The sequence below is a fragment of the Pseudophryne corroboree genome, chromosome 6 (assembly GCF_028390025.1).
Source record: "Pseudophryne corroboree isolate aPseCor3 chromosome 6, aPseCor3.hap2, whole genome shotgun sequence".
NCBI classification, from domain to species: domain Eukaryota; kingdom Metazoa; phylum Chordata; class Amphibia; order Anura; family Myobatrachidae; genus Pseudophryne; species Pseudophryne corroboree.
The window spans coordinates 428,445,694-428,461,966 of record NC_086449.1 but is presented as its reverse complement, the minus strand read 5'-3'; the positions used below and the strand labels follow the sequence as shown (position 1 = coordinate 428,461,966).

The window sequence follows — 16,273 nt, the reverse complement described above, 5'->3', positions numbered from 1 at the left end:
AGGGGTTAATATACATCCATATAGCCCTGGGGGTTATATGTGATGTATTTTAGCCAGCCAAGGTGTTCATATTGCTGCTCAGGGCGCCCCTCCCCCAGCGCCGTGCACCCATCAGTGACCGGAGCGTGTGGTGTGCATGAGGAGCAATGGCGCACAGCTGCAGTGCTGTGCGCTACCTTGGTGAAGACTGATGTCTTCTGCCGCCGATTTTCCGGACTTCTTCTTGCTTCTGGCTCTGTAAGGGGGCCGGCGGCGCAGCTCTGGGACCGGACTCCGAGGCTGGGCCTGTGTTCGGTCCCTCTGGAGCTAATGGTGTCCAGTAGCCTAAGAAGCCCAAGCTGGCTGCAAGCAGGCAGGTTCACTTCTTCTCCCCTTAGTCCCTCGATGCAGTGAGCCTGTTGCCAGCAGGTCTCACTGAAAATAAAAAACCTAAAACTAACTTTTCCTAAGAAGCTCAGGAGAGCCCCCTAGATTGCACCCAGCTCGGTCGGGCACAAAAATCTAACTGAGGCTTGGAGGAGGGTCATAGGGGGAGGAGCCAGTGCACACCAGGTAGTCCTAAAGCTTTTCTTTTGTGCCCAGTCTCCTGCGGAGCCGCTATTCCCCATGGTCCTTACGGAGTTCCCAGCATCCACTAGGACGTCAGAGAAATACAAATCTGACGGGGAAGCAGAGTCATTTCAGCACTATAAGGAATGTAACAAAAATTGCAAAAAGGAAATAAGAGCGGCTAAAGTAGAAACTGAAAAACTAGTAGCAAAGGAAAGCAAAGCGAATCCCAAAAAATTATTTAAATACATTAATAGCAAGAGATTAAAAAAGGAGAGTATAGGCCCTTTGAAAGACAAGTTGGGAGTCTTAAGCAAAAATGATAATGACATAGCGGACACACTAAATGAGTTTTTTTCAACAGTATTCACTAGAGAGGACCCAATTCAGGGACTGACACACAATCTCAATAATGACAATATCACACTGATAGGTACTTATTTAAGCGAGGAAGTAGTCTGTGACCGATTAAAACATTTAAAGATTAATAAATCACCAGGGCCCGATGGTATTCATCCAAGGGTTCTAATGGAGCTTCACTCTGAACTGGCAAGACCGCTATCTTTGATCTTTGAGGATTCAGTTATATCAGGTATGGTTCCCAAAGACTGGCGTATAGCGGAAGTAGTGCCTATATTCAAAAAGGGAAGTAAAGCTGAACCAGGTAATTATAGACCAGTTAGTCTTACATCTATAGTGGGGAAAGTATTGGAAGGTATTCTAAGAGATAGTATTCAGAAGTTCCTTGAAACCAATAAGGTCATTAAAAGGAATCAACATGGGTTTATGAAGGACAGATCCTGTCAAACCAACTTACTTGGCTTTTATGAAACAGTAAGCGCAAACCTAGATCAGGGTAAAGACGTGGATGTAATCTTTTTAGACTTTGCCAAAGCGTTCGATACTGTACCACACATGAGACTTATATACAAGCTACAAGAATCAGGGCTAGGAAGCACAATATGCACTTGGGTCAAAAACTGGTTAGATAATAGGAAGCAGCGCGTTGTGGTTAATGGATCTTTTTCAACTTGGACTGAAGTGCTAAGTGGTGTGCCGCAAGGCTCAGTATTAGGACCGCTATTGTTCAATATTTTCATTAACGACCTAACAGAAGGTCTAGAGAGCATGGTGTCAATTTTTGCAGATGATACCAAATTGTGTAAGGCTATAAATACAGAGGAGGATGCCGAGTCTCTTCAGAACGACTTAGTTAAATTAGAAGCATGGGCAGCCAAATGGATAATGCGCTTCAACACAGACAAGTGTAAGGTAATGCACTGTGGTAACAAGAACAAAAATTATACCTACCTACTAAATGGGGTAAAATTACGGGATTCTGTACTGGAAAAAGGACTTAGGTGTCCTCATAGATAGCAAGCTAAGCAGTAGTACCCAAAGTAGGACTGCAGCAAAGAAGGCTAATAAGATATTAGCATGCATAAAACGGGGTATTGATGCTAGGGACGAGAGTATTATACTCCCGTTATATAAATCACTAGTGAGGCCACACCTTGAATACTGTGTACAGTTCTGGGCACCGTACTACAAAAAGGATATCCTGGAGCTTGAAAAGGTACAGAGGAGGGCGACCAAACTAATTAAGGGCATGGAGACGATGGAATACAAGGAAAGGCTTGAAAGACTAGGCATGTTTACATTGGAAAAGCGGAGACTAAGAGGGGATATGATCAACATCTACAAATATATAAGGGGACAATACACAGAGCTTGCGCGGGACCTGTTTTTGGTTAGATCAACACAGAGGACTCGTGGACACTCGCTCAGGTTAGAGGAGAGGAGATTCCGCACAATACGGCGTAAAGGCTTTTTCACGGTAAGGACAATACGTGTTTGGAATTCCCTGCCCGAGGGAGTTGTAATGGCGGAATCTGTCAACACCTTTAAGAATGGGTTAGATAAATTCCTATTGGATAAGGATATCCAGGGGTATGGTGCATAGTCATGCATTATAGTTACTATAAATAGGGATAAAATGCAATGGCTGACAGCAGCATCAGTCAGAAATTTTAGTCAAATCATCATGCATAGGACACCACAAATAGGTTGAACTCGATGGACAATTGTCTTTTTTCAACCTCAGATACTATGTTACTATGTTACGGGTCTAGGCCCGAACGGATCCAGACCTGACTGAAGAGTTTTAGACGTGCCCCCACCGGTGCGGACTCCCGCAAGAGAGCCCCAGCGTCATGCGGTGGATTTGGCAGAAGCAGGGGAAGACTTCTGCTCCTGCGAACTCGACAAGGTTGTTGATCCTTTACCTCTATTCCTTCCTGGCTAGTAGAGGGAGGGGGAGCCTCGCCCTTTTCTGTATTTATTGGGCCGAAAGGACTGCATTTGATAGCGGTGCGTTTTCTTTTGTTGTGGAGGAACATAAGGCAAAAAAGATGACTTCCCCGCGGTAGCCGTAGATACCAAATCATCGAGGCCATCCCCAAACAAGACACCACCTTTATATGGGAGAGACTCCATATTTTTCTTGGAGTCTGCATCAGCATTCCATTGGTGAATCCACAATGCTCGCCTAGCCGAGACCGCCATGGCATTGGCTTTTGATCCCAAAAAGCCAATATCTCTTGCAGTTTCCTTTAGGTATGCTGCAGCGTCCTTGATATAACCCAGCGTCAAGAGGATGCTATCCCTATCCAGTGTATCTATATCAGATGACAAGTTATCTGCCCACTTTTCAATAGCACTACTCACCCACGCAGATGCAATAGCAGGTCTGAGCAGCGTACCCGTGGTCATATAAATGGATTTTAACGTAGTTTCTTGCTTACGATCTGCTGGGTCCTTAAGGGCCACTGTGCCCGATGCTGGGAGAGCCACCTTTTTAGACAAACGTGACAGGGCCTTGTCCAAAATGGGGGGGTGACTCCCACTTTTTCCCTGTCCTCAGTGGGAAAAGGATAAGCAACCTGAATCCTTTTGGGGATTGAAACTTTTTGTCAGGGTTTTCCCAAACTTTTTCAAATAGAGCGTTCAGTTCATGAGAGGGAGGAAATGTCACCTCCGGTTTCTTTTCTTTATACATACAGACCCGTTTATCAGGAACAGCAGGGTCCTCCGTGATATGCAATACATCTTTAATAGCCACAATCATGTACTGAATGCTCTTTGCCAATTTTGGATCTAATCTGGAATCACTATAGTCGACACTGGAATCAGTGTCCGTCGGTATCAGTGTGCATCAACTGGGCAAAAGAACGTTTTTGCGACCCCGAGGGGTCCTGGACTTGCAATAATATATCCTCCACCTGGGTCTGAGACTCAGACTTATCTAATCTCTTACTGATAAGAGCCATTTTCGCATTCAAGACATTCACCCAGTCAGGAGTCGGCGGTACGGACAGGGTCACCCCCACAGTCGTCTGTGTCCCTACCACAGCCTCCTCCTGGGAAGAGCACTCAGCCTCAGACATGTCGACACACGTGCACCAAACACCCACAGACACACCAGGCTTATAGGGGACAGACCCACAGTCAAGTCTGTCAGAGGGACACAGAGAGGATTTGCCAGCTCACAACCCAGCGCCAAACAAACACTAAAAAAAAAGCCTCAGACCTGTAGCGCTTTTAAATGCCAATATACTGCACCAATATGTACTGCACCCCCCCCCTCGTTTTGCACCCTGATGATACTTGTCAGCAGTGTAAGGAAGGACCAGCGTCTGTAGCCTTGTGGAGAGGAAATGGCGCCGAGCAGTGAGCTGTGAGGAAGAAGCTCCGCCCCCGTAATGGTACGCTTCTGTCCCGCTCAAATTAAACAAATCATTATACTGGTGAGGGTTAGGACAGTGCCCAGGCACTAATGTCCCCTCTTGCCAGTTAACTTTTAATGAGGATTTATGTTGCCCAGGGCGGGCGCCGCCGCCCCCCCCCCTGCAGTGCCTGTGTATGTGTGGGAGCATGGCGTGCAGCCCTCAGAATGCAGTCACTGGAGAAGTCTTCTCATCTTCTGCTACTCACCTGTCTTTTGACTTCTGGCACTGTAAGGGGGTGACGGCAGGCTGCGGGAGTGAGCATCCGGGAGCGCCCAGCGATCATCACCCTCAGGAGCTAATGGTGTCCTGTCAGCCAGAAGCAGAGCCATTGAACTCACCAGAAGATGGTCATACTTCTCTCCCCTAAGTCCCACGAAGCAGGGAGACTGTTGCCAGCAGTCCTCCCTGAAAATATAAAACCCAACATAAGTCTTGTCAGAGAAATTCAGTAGAGCTCCCCTAGAGTGCATCCAGTCTGCCTGGGCACAATTCTAAAACTGGAGTCTGGAGGAGGGGCATAAAGGGATTAGCCAGTTCACACCCTTTCAAAGTCTTAAAGTGCCCATGTCTCCTGCGGATCCAGTCTATACCCCTTGGTTCTAATGTGACCCCAGCATCCTCTAGGACATATGAGAAATTAAAGCATCTATATTATTAACCTTTATTTATATGGTGCCACAAAGGGATCCGCATTGCCCAATTACAAAGCACATAAACAAATAAGCAAAACAAGAAGACAGTGACTTAGGGTGTGTACACGGGTGTGGTTCATCAAATCGACAGTGTCTAGGTCGACAATGTTTAGGTCGACCACTATAGGTCGACAGTCACTAGGTCGACATGGATGGAAGGTCGACAGGGTTTCTAGGTCGACATGTGCTAGGTCGACATGAGGATTTTTTTTTTTTTTGGTGGCGTTTTCTTCGTAGAGTGACCGGGATCCCAAATTAGTGCACCGCTTCGCTCGCCATGCTTCGGGCATGGTGCCTTCACTTCGCTCGGCACACTTTACCGTTCCAATCGTAGTCCACGTGGATCGTTAAGTATGAAAAAAACAAAAAAAGAAAAAAAAATGTGAAAAACTCATGTCGACCTTTAGACCTGTCGACCTTCCATCCATGTCGACCTAGTGACTGTCAACCTATAGTGGTCGACCTAAACATTGTCGACCTAGACACTGTCGATCTTCAGACACGGTGAGATCCTTGCTATGGCCGATTTTTACTTGCGATTTCCCTTGAACTCCCCGGAGCCCAGATAGTACAGATTTTGACTAACTTTTCTTGAGATATGGACTATGTGTGCTTACGATTTTGGCTTATGCGAGATGTCATTGACATGTGAGATGAACTAGATAGTACACCGATCTAGCAGGGATTGACTTGCCTGCACAGTCTATCTTTTCTTGAGATGCCGACCTGGCGGGACCGCGCATCGGGATCGCAAGGTGACTTTCACCTTGCGATCTGCACTAACTTTTCTTGCGATTTTGACTATATAGTCAAAATCGAAAGAAAATATCTCACAGTGTGTACACACCCTTACTGTGACTTATCTGTATCCGGAATGTAGTTATGATACCTGCGGTTGGGATCCCGGTGGTCAGCATACCGACGCCAGGATCCCGGTGGTCAGCATACAGACGCCGGGATCCCGGCCGCCAGAATGCCACCAGGGTGCCCAGGACTATTCCCACTCGTGGGTGTCCACGACACCCATAGAGTGGGAATAGAACCTGTGGCTAAGATAGCGAGCCTGCAGCGTAGAGAGCGCATCGACCCCGCAAAGGGCTTCGTTTCGCTCACCCCCGTCGGCATTCTGGCAGCCAGGATCCCAGCATATCCTGTTCCCAACTGATTGCTACCCATTCAAAAATAGCAACATCATAACACCAAATGATTTAATGTAGATGTCTTAGAGAGAATCATAAAATAGTGATTATAATTCATGAATGAATAAACGTATTTAAACAATTTACAATTGTCTGATATTTTCACCCACACCCTGCTGTGCATCTGTTTTTTTGGGACACTGCTCTGCAACACCCAAGTTGCAGTAATATAAGCGTAAAACACACAAGCTCTCGAATGGGTCCCAAAACTGCAGGCACGTCTAAAACGAGCAAAGCCCCATCTATCCTGGAAAGCCAGAACCATAAGTTCCCTTAGTTAAGGGAACTTTTTTTTGCCTTTTACCCCAAAATATATTTAGAATTATTTTCACCAATTATTTTTTGGCAATGAATGGGTTAAATAGCACTCTCCCCCCAAAACACCAGAATGAATGTAAGAAAGATGGATGAGGGGAGGGGAGGGGAGGGGACACGACTTTTAGGAGACAGATGGTCACATCCTCACCTCAGTAATGTAAGTGGGAATTTCCCACTGTTATGTGGGCCACTGTCTGATCCTGCGGAACTCCGTCAGCGGTCAGCCACAGAACACTTCAAGTTCTGTGTGTGGGTTGGCGGGCCACGGGCGGGAGGACAGCGCAGGGCGGGCGGGTGGGAGGGAGCGGTGTGTGACGTCAGCATGTCACACAGCACAGGGCGGCCAGGAGGGAACGCGGTTTGACGTCAGCACGTCACAACGCGAGCAGGCTGGTACTGTGTCTCGGCAGCGCGACCATCCATTACCCCCAGGAATTTAATTTTTACCCCATTTGGGATAATTTACCCCTGTTCTCTGACCACTGCCTTAGTTGGATAAGGGGGTGATTCAGACCTGATCGCTGGGCTGCAAACTTTGCTGTCCTGCATTCAGATAGTCGCTGACCCCAGGGAGAGTGTAAATTCGCCGTGCAAGTGTGCAATTGCATGTGCATGCCGAGATGCAAAAACCCAGTGTATGCAGTCTCTGTGCAGCCCAGCACTTACTCCTCCAGTGCGATGAGAGCAGGCTGATCGGGGCCAGAACTTACGTCAGACACCCTCCCTGAAAACCAAGAAAGAAAGCAAGTGTTTGGGCTCATGAACCAATTAATTAGTAGTCACAATATGCACTGCTGGTTTGATAAAATTAACATCACATTTATTAAAAATCATATTAAAACACATTTAAAAAAAAAAAAACAGTACTACAATTAATGTTAGGAATTCAGATCACAATAGTAAAAGTATCCATATGTAGCAGTATTGAGTGCGCTCTTTAGATGAAACTGTAATTGTTACATGTAGCGATACTCCTGATGTATTCTTTTGTAACAGTCTCAGTTACAGGACACAGTTATTATCTAGCTGAGGAATGGTCTCCAAAATAAAGTAATATGGAGTGGAACATAAACGTTACCCTCCGCAGCTGATCCCAGCACCAGATTTCTGTGGTGAGTCACATATAATGGATACCGCTGTGAGACATTTCCGAGATGCTTGTTATTACTGGAGCTGCTGTTCACGCTGTCCCTGCGATTCTGGACCCGTTACAGGATGAGAGCAAGAGGGTGTATTAACAGAGTGTCCTCGGTTATGATGACTTGCAGTTGCAGCGTCCTTACTGAACTTAGCGGCTACTCCCAGCAGCTTCACAGCGTCTTTACAAATCACGATGACAACCGTCGGTTTACCGGGAAATCAGCGGCTGGGGCTCTTTGTATTGTAATCAATTGGAGAATCTTCTCTCAGTATAATTAGATATTTCAAAGGAGTCCTAAACGCGTTTTGTCACTTCCTATGACTTTTTCAATAGGTTTTTAAAATGTTGTGTTTAATATGATTTTTAATAAATGTGATGTTATTATCAAACCAGCAGTGCATATTGTGTCTACTAATTAATTGATTAATTAGCGCAAACCCTTGCCTACTGTACCGCAGGGACTGTTATTATCCAGTTTTGTATTATCGTTGTTTCCAATTGTAAAGTGCAACAGAATTTGCTAAGCTACATAAGAAACGGTTAATAAATAATATATAATTATACACACACACAAACTAGCAACCAACACAGACAGGCACACACGGAAGGGCGACTTCGGACAGCTGGTAACTGCTTGGGGATGTCCCTGACACCCAGTGCATAATGCCCCACACTGTATATAGCTACAGAGCGGTGCATAACGTGTACGCTACAGCTCACACACTAACGGGCATGGCAGCACACAGAGCCAGGCCGCGTATAACGGCAACACCGATGCCGCCGTAGATCTAACACGCGTGCTGACCTGGGTGGACGGAGTGCGCCGCCGGTATGTCTGGCCCATGAGTCCGACCAATCACTGACCTGTCACCGAAGAGAGGTGCGGCTGTACAGCACGGTGACGGACGCGGTGGATGTAGCGTGGAAGAATAGAAAGCCAGTAACGAGGCCCGAGTACAGCACCGAGCATCTATATCTCCCCCTAACACTAGTTACTTACACGTGCGGAAAGAAAACCGTCTTCTCACCCGCCACCGTAGCCACCTGACCTCAAGTCCTCCCAGCCACCAACGAGCGAGCCACAAAGAAAGAGCGCCCCCTACGCTGTCAGAGCTGCTGTACGCTGAGTGTGGAGGCAGCAGCAGCAGCAGCAGCAGCAGCAGCGGTTGCCTAGGAGAAGAGTCAGAGGAGGGAGCGGGTGACGCAGAGTATAGGAGGCAGCGGCGCGTAGTGCGGCGCGGTCTCACACACACATACGGCGGCTCATGGAAGCTGAGGGCTGCGCCTGCGTGCACAGAGTCCCGGCCGGCACCGGCAACTGCAGCGCCCGGAGCAAGGGGGAGATGAACTCGGGGAAGGGTAAGAGGCAGCCCTTCTCTGCCCGGCGCCATTGTCACCGTGTCCTGCATATAGTAATGTGTGTCTCTCTTTCTTCCCCAGTGATGGCCATACAGGCCCGGAAGCGGAGGCCGAAGGGAAAAAAGGAGAAGGCTCGAAAAAAGTGAGTACCTATCACCTGGGGAGGAGAGCCGGGGGCGGCCAGTCATTAGGTGTCAGTGTCCAGCAGCAGCAGTATCTCCACAGGTGACCCTATGTATGTACCACGCTGCTTCTTATTCTACAACTTTAATTCGGACTACAATGGATTTATGTATTTATCATTGGCAAAGATTTTGCGTTCATATTTGTAACTGTCTTATGTGGTTCCAGCTGTGATCTGTATTTTACAATTCGTCTATGGTGATGTTATGCCATTGTTGCATTGTGCTGATGACTGCTGTTATTATATGATCTCCATAATGCTGTAGTAATCCAGTGTGTATTATAGCTGTAGATATAGTGGGAGACTAATTCATGACTATAGATGTCATGATTCATGATTTACTCATGTTGTAAATAAGCTGTGTGTTTTGTGATCATTACACTCCTGATTTTGCAGATATGAAATGTTTTGGTTTCAGTCAAAGAGTATTTATATGGTCACAATAACGGTGGTAGCTTTTTCGCATTTTAATATTCTTATAGAAGCTAACAAAGCACCTGTCCATCTATACCACAGTCCAGTGCTTTGTGTATTGACTGCATTAACTGTAGTATATAATATGATTCCATCCCTTTATATACACGGTCGAGTCACATTATTATGGCCACCTACTACATTTGTCGTTGGCAGCGCGTAACCCATAAAGTATGTCATGTGTCGTGGGCTGACTTTGTGGGTATATAAGGTATGCTATAGACCGTCTCTACACATTTCACCCTTTCTATCCTAGGTAAAAAGGGTAATTTATTTTTGAGCCAAGGGTGGCAGTATTTTTGAAACAGCGCAGTTTGAGCACTGTTCGCTTGCTGCTGTGATGAAAGTGTATCTTGACTGTACAAATGGCACCATTGTGAATAACCAATGTGGAAACTGTGAAGCATCACGTGCTATTGATGTGAGAGGTGATGGGGGGTGTAATTCAGATCTGATTGTAGATGTGCTAAATTTAGCACATGTACAATCATTTACTCTGACATGTGGGGGGATGCCCAGCACAGGGCTAGTCCGCCCCGCATGTCAGGCCCTACCCCCCTGCACAGGTGCAAAAGCATCGCACGGCGGCAATGCTTTTGCATCTGGCGAGTAGCTCCCGGCCAGCGCAGCTCCGGTGCACTGGCAGGCCGCTACCTGCCGCATCCTGGGTTGCATTGGCTGCGTGTGACTTCACGCAGCCGCCGTGGTCCGCCCCCCCCCCCCCAACGGTCCGCACCGTGCCCGCCAACAGCGTACTAACGCCATTGGCACAACCTCCTGCCCCGCGACCGCCTCTTCCTGTCAATCAGGCAGAGGCGACCACAGCCCAGAGATGCTTTTAGCATCTCACTGGGCTCCGGGGTGCGCACGCGCAGTGCAAAACGATTCAGACTGCGATCCAGTCTGAATTGGCCCCATTGTCTGCTCCTCTGCCACACACCCTCCAGTAGCTGTGAGCTGCACTGCAATCAGCATGGCTCCAGATACCTGTGCCAACCTATCGGGACCTTATTAAGTTACTCCCAGCCTGTCTAGCTGCTGTCCGTGCTGCACACGGCGGTTACCCTGGCTATTAGCTGGTGGTCATAATAATGTGACTCGACCATGTAGATCAGTGGTTCTCAACCTCTGTCCTCAAGTACCTCCAACAGTTCATGTTTTCCTGGTCACCTAGCAGGTGCACAGGTGTATTCATTACTCACTAACACATTTTAAAAGACCCACAGGTGGAGAAAATTAGTTCACTTGCAATCCTGTGAGGTGACCTGGAAAACATGAACTGTTGGGGGTACTTGAGGACCACGGTTGAGAACCACTGATGTAGAACATGTTGTATAAGGGTTGGAACGTAACTGCTGCGCATACTCCATGACAACAGCTTTATCTCTCAAGTCTGCTGTGTGTTGATCTTAGCGCTCAATCAGCACCCTGGACCAGAAAACAGTTGCCAACAAGAAAAGTCAGGCAAGTTAAGATGAAGTGTGAGAATATACTCTTAAAAAGCTCAGTTCTGTCTCCTGATTATAGAATGTGTATTATGAGTGATAATTTTTTTCCTGATCACTTATTTTATTTATATGAGCTAAATGTTTTATACATAAAGTTTGTTTTTGGACTCACTCCTACTGTCTATACTATCGACCAGTGTTTCCAAAACTTTGTTTTCAAGAACTCCTCTAATGGTGCATGTTTTGCAGCTCTCCTCAGTATTACAGTTTAAATAACGCCACCTGTGGATCTTTTAAAATGTGTTAGGCAGTAGTGAATATACCTGTGCACCAATGGAGATCTGGAAAACATACATGGTTAGAGGGCTCTGAAGACTGAATTTGGATATCCTTTCTATAGAACATCTATGTTAATTATTAATACTGTGTTACATACAGTATCCAGTGTGTAAGGAGACCATGTGTGCATATATTTCCAGGGCCGGTAATAGGTTCTTCTGCCTTTCCCACAGACTCCTGGACTAGAAAGATTGTGGAAGGGTCACACAACCTGAAAAATTAAAAAAAAATTCAGCTCAGGAAGGCTGGCACTACTGCCACAGCTAACCTCTTATTGTGATTGATGACCCTGTATATGTCTGAATTATTATATCCACTGTTCTTTTGAATGAATCATACGGACTTGCTATTATGCCCTCTTCATGGGTTGGCCACACTCTCTAGAAGCAAACATTTGGAAACCCCTTTAATAATCTTGTGTGTGCTCTAGAACTTCAACAAATATTCAATGATGGCTTTGACATTGGTAAACAGTAAGAAGTCTGCCAGCTTCAACAGTTAGATTCTGAATAATTTATACAATGTTAACACGAGAATAATACCACAAAAGCCTCTACAATCAGCATAGTCCACGCCAACAGCTAATTTAAAAGATGCTCAAATCATTTTAGTGAGATGTACTGTTTTATTTGTGTTTCTTTTTACAAATAGCAACATTTTTACTCCATATTAAATATTACAGGACAGATCAATGTTTCGATCCCATTAGGGATCTTACTTCAGGATCACAAATTCAATGTTCAATGATCCATATATAAATATCCTTTAACCGCTTTCCTGGTGTGGTTGCATCAGATGCGACATACAACAGGCTGATCTTTCCCTGTCAGAACGCCCACTGGGCGGCTGCTGGAAGATAACCTGCCAGCAGCTGCCAATCTCATAGTAACCCTCTGGCCCCTCTGCTGCTTTGTTCCCTGCACCAGTGCCTGCACTGCAGCTGATTACTGTTGATCCGGCAGCCAGGCTTCCCCCCCCCCCCCCCCCCCCCGCCTTCCCCTGCGGCTGCAGAGATTAGCAGCCACCTGGAAAATGTACAGCCACCGTTTTTCATTGATCTGATCATTAATGGTCCGATATACAGATATGTCCTCATACATCTTTGCTGCAGTGATACTAAACAGACCTTTTTGGCACGCCAACTTACTTGCTTCTGTTTTGCTGCAAATGCATCTTAGTCGCAACGAAATGCGAGTAGATGCACAAGGGGACTCTTGATTAATTTGATATGACACTTGTATATATGTGTGTGACTGAGTCCCTGTATCTAGTGTTCCCACCAGGATGCGGGCAGGGCGCTATGGTTTGTGCATAGTACCGCCACGCGCATGCGTCCGAAAAAGGGGCATGGTTGGTCAAGGTGGGGGCAGAGCCCCACCAATGTCCCTATTGGGGGCGGTCTCCCTTGGTGTCACATCTTGGAGGCATCTAAGTGCTGGGCTTCCCCCATCTCTCCCCATAATGTGAATAGATGCCGTGCGCAAGTGCACGGCATCTATTCACGTGTCGACAGATAAGCAACTGGATGGCTGTTTTAGCAGGGCGCTGGAAAAATGTCAGGATGCATTTTGGACATGGCACCGCGCACTGCTAAAACAGGCTAGCATGAACACTGTGAATCTGTACATGAAGTGCTACATTGTACAGGTTGAGTATCCCATATCCAAATATTCCGAAATACGGAATATTCCGAAATACGGACTTTTTTGAGTGAGAGTGAGATAGTGAAACTTTTGTTTTTTGATGGCTCAATGTACACAAACTTTGTTTAATACACAAAGTTATTAAAAATATTGTATTAAATGACCTTCATGCTGTGTGTATAAGGTGTATATGAAACATAAATTAATTGTGTGAATGTACACACACTTTGTTTAATGCACAAAGTTATCAAAAATATTGGCTAAAATTAACTTCAGGCTGTGTGTATAAGGTGTATATGTAACATATATGCATTCTGTGCTTAGATTTAGGTCCCATCACCATGATATCTCATTATGGGATGCAATTATTCCAAAATACGGAAAAATCCGATATCCAAAATACCTCTGGTCCCAAGCATTTTGGATAAGGGATACTCAACCTGTAGTAGCGGCAGTTTTATGCCAATACAAGTTCTGTTCTGCTCCGTATAAAAATTCTGTCACGCAGTAAGACGCATTTTCAGTAAGAAGAGATACCTAATGTTAGTAGAGGTGCACTGGACCTGGCTGCTCACACATGTCGCAATGCATAGCGTATTGAGACTAGATGCATGAGGACACATCTGTATATCCGTCATCAATGTTTATAAAAATGTTTACTTTTTTTTTTTTAATAGAATTATTTTTGATACGTTTTAAATAGATGTTCTTAACTTAACTCAATAATTAAAAAATAACAATTTCTGACCAGTTTTTAGAAAAATATTAGCCAGTTAAGTAGTTAATGCTTATTATCATAGTCCATCTAATATTTGCGCACCACACCTTATAACGTGTGTGCATGTGCGCGGGTGTATATCTGAAGTAGAGATGGATGCAAAGAACAAATTCAGGTTTTGTTTCTCTCCTGCAAAACTGCTACATTTTATACAGCACATGTGTATAAAAGGCTTTCACGTATCTCTAGCCTGAGACGTATTTTGCACTTACATTTCCTTGACAACACTGTAGTATTGTTCATGCAAAATGCATTCAATATCCTACTTATTTACGTAGGTGTCTAAGTGTAGGTGTGTGTGTGTGTGTGTATACATACATACATACATACATACATACACAGTGCTTCACTTTTTCCACATTTTGTTATGTTACAGCCTTATTCCAAACTGGAATAAATTAATTTTCTCTAACGTCCTAGTGGATGCTGGGGACTCCGTAAGGACCATGGGGAATAGACGGGCTCCGCAGTAGACATGGGCACTTTAAGAAAGAATTTAGATTCTGGTGTGCTCTGGCTTCTCCCTCTATGTCCCTCCTCCAGACCTCAGTTTGAATCTGTGCCCGGACGAGCTGGGTGCTGTTTAGTGAGCTCTCCTGAGCTTGCTATAAGAAAGTATTTTGTTAGGTTTTTTTATTTTCAGGGAGCTCTGCTGGCAACAGACTCCCTGCATCGTGGGACTGAGGGGAGAGAAGCAGCCCTACTCTCTGCAGATAGGTCCTGCTTCTTAGGCTACTGGACACCATTAGCTCCAGAGGGATCGTACACAGGATCTCACCCTCGTCGTCCGATCCCGGAGCCGCGCCGCCGTCCCCCTTGCAGAGCCGGAAGACAGAAGCCGGGTGAAAGAAGCAAGAAGACTTCGAAATCGGCGGCAGAAGACTCCAGTCTTCACTGAGGTAGCGCACAGCACTGCAGCTGTGCGCCATTGCTCCCACACTACACCCACATACTCCGGTCACTGTAAGGGTGCAGGGCGCAGGAAGGGGCGCCCTGGGCAGCAATTAGAGACCTCTTTGGCAAAAGTTTGCATATATACAGTTGGGCACTGTATATATGTATGAGCCCCCGCCAAAAATTGTACATGAAAGCGGTACAGAAGCCCGCCGTCGAGGGGGCGGGGCTTCTTCCTCAGCACTCACCAGCGCCATGTTTTTTCTCCACAGCACCGCTGAGAGGAAGCTCCCCAGCCTCTCCCCTGCAGTTACACGGTAGAAGAGGGTAAAAAGAGAGGGGGGGCACATAATTAGGCGCAAAAATCAATATAAACAGCAGCTACTGGGTTAACATTAAGTTACTGTGTTATTCCTGGGTTAATAGCGCTGGGGTGTGTGCTGGCATACTCTCTCTCTGTCTCTCCAAAGAGCCTTATGGGGGAATTGTCTTCAGATGAGCATTCCCTGAGTGTGTGGTGTGTCGGTACGTGTGTGTCGACATGTCTGAGGTAAAAGGCTCCCCTAAGGAGGAGATGGAGCAAATATGTGTGTGAGAGGGTGTCTCCGTCGACAACGCCGACACCTGTTTGGATATGTGTAATTAAGTGCTAAGGTGAATTTATTGCACAAAAGATTAGAGAACAGACAGGAAATCTACCCATGTCTGTCCCTATGTCGCAGAGACCTTCAGAGTCTCTCAATGATCACTATCCAAAATAATAGACACTGATATCGACACAGAGTCTGACTCCAGTGTCGACTACGATAATGCAAAGATACAGCCAAAATGGCAGAAAAGTATTCAATATATGATTATTGTAATAAAAGATGATTTGCATATCACTGATGACTCATCTGTCCCTGACACAAGGGTACACATGTTTAAGGGTAAGAAAGCTGAGGTAAATTTCCCTCCTCTCATGATGAAAAAGAGCGGGAATCTACAGACAAGAGACTGCAGTTTCCCACAAAGAATTCTCAGGGAGTATCCTTTCCCCACTAGGGCCAGGATACGATGGGAATCTTCCCCTAGGGTGTAACGTTTGCCCAAAAGGTAGCCCTGACGTAACAGCTATTCTCAGGGATCCTGCAGATAGCGTGCACATTCTGGTACACTACTCAGACCGGCGATTGTGTCGGCATGGGTTTATAGCGCTGTGGCAGCGTGGACAGGTACCTTATCAGCAGAGATTGAGACCCTAGTATGTGTGTGTGTGTGTATGTATGTATGTATGTATGTATGTATGTATGTATATATATATGTATGTATATATATATATATATATATATATATATATATATATATATATATATATATATATATATATATATATATTAAAGATGCTGTCTTCAGATAGATATATATATATATATATATATATACAGGTTGAGTATCCCTTATCCAAAATGCTTGGGACCAGAGGTA

At 45.7% G+C, this 16,273-nt stretch overlaps 2 protein-coding genes across 12 annotated transcripts in view; one reads left to right on the top strand and one right to left on the bottom strand.

The window, feature by feature from the left end:
• PUS7 (pseudouridine synthase 7) overlaps positions 1 to 8,681 on the bottom strand; it is a 289,815-nt gene extending 281,134 nt beyond the window's left edge. The window contains exon 1 of one of the 2 annotated variants that reach the window (XM_063927033.1): positions 8,552 to 8,681. In XM_063927033.1, coding sequence (XP_063783103.1) covers positions 8,552 to 8,657 — 106 coding nt within the window. In that variant the 5' untranslated portion in view covers positions 8,658 to 8,681. Of the gene's footprint in view, positions 1 to 8,492 lie in introns of both variants that reach the window. The other variant, XM_063927034.1, reaches the window with a different exon arrangement.
• The window catches only part of SRPK2 (SRSF protein kinase 2), a 379,930-nt gene continuing 372,337 nt past the window's right edge, over positions 8,681 to 16,273 (top strand). For 9 of the 10 annotated variants that reach the window (XR_010179379.1, XM_063927028.1, XM_063927027.1 and 6 more), the window contains exons 1-2: positions 8,681 to 9,046; positions 9,128 to 9,188. Coding sequence is in view for 8 of the 10 variants with exons in the window: in XM_063927028.1 (XP_063783098.1) it covers positions 8,953 to 9,046; positions 9,128 to 9,188 (155 nt within the window). In the remaining 2 variants the exon portion in view is untranslated. Of the gene's footprint in view, positions 9,047 to 9,127; positions 9,189 to 16,273 lie in introns of those variants that run through there. The other variant, XM_063927029.1, reaches the window with a different exon arrangement.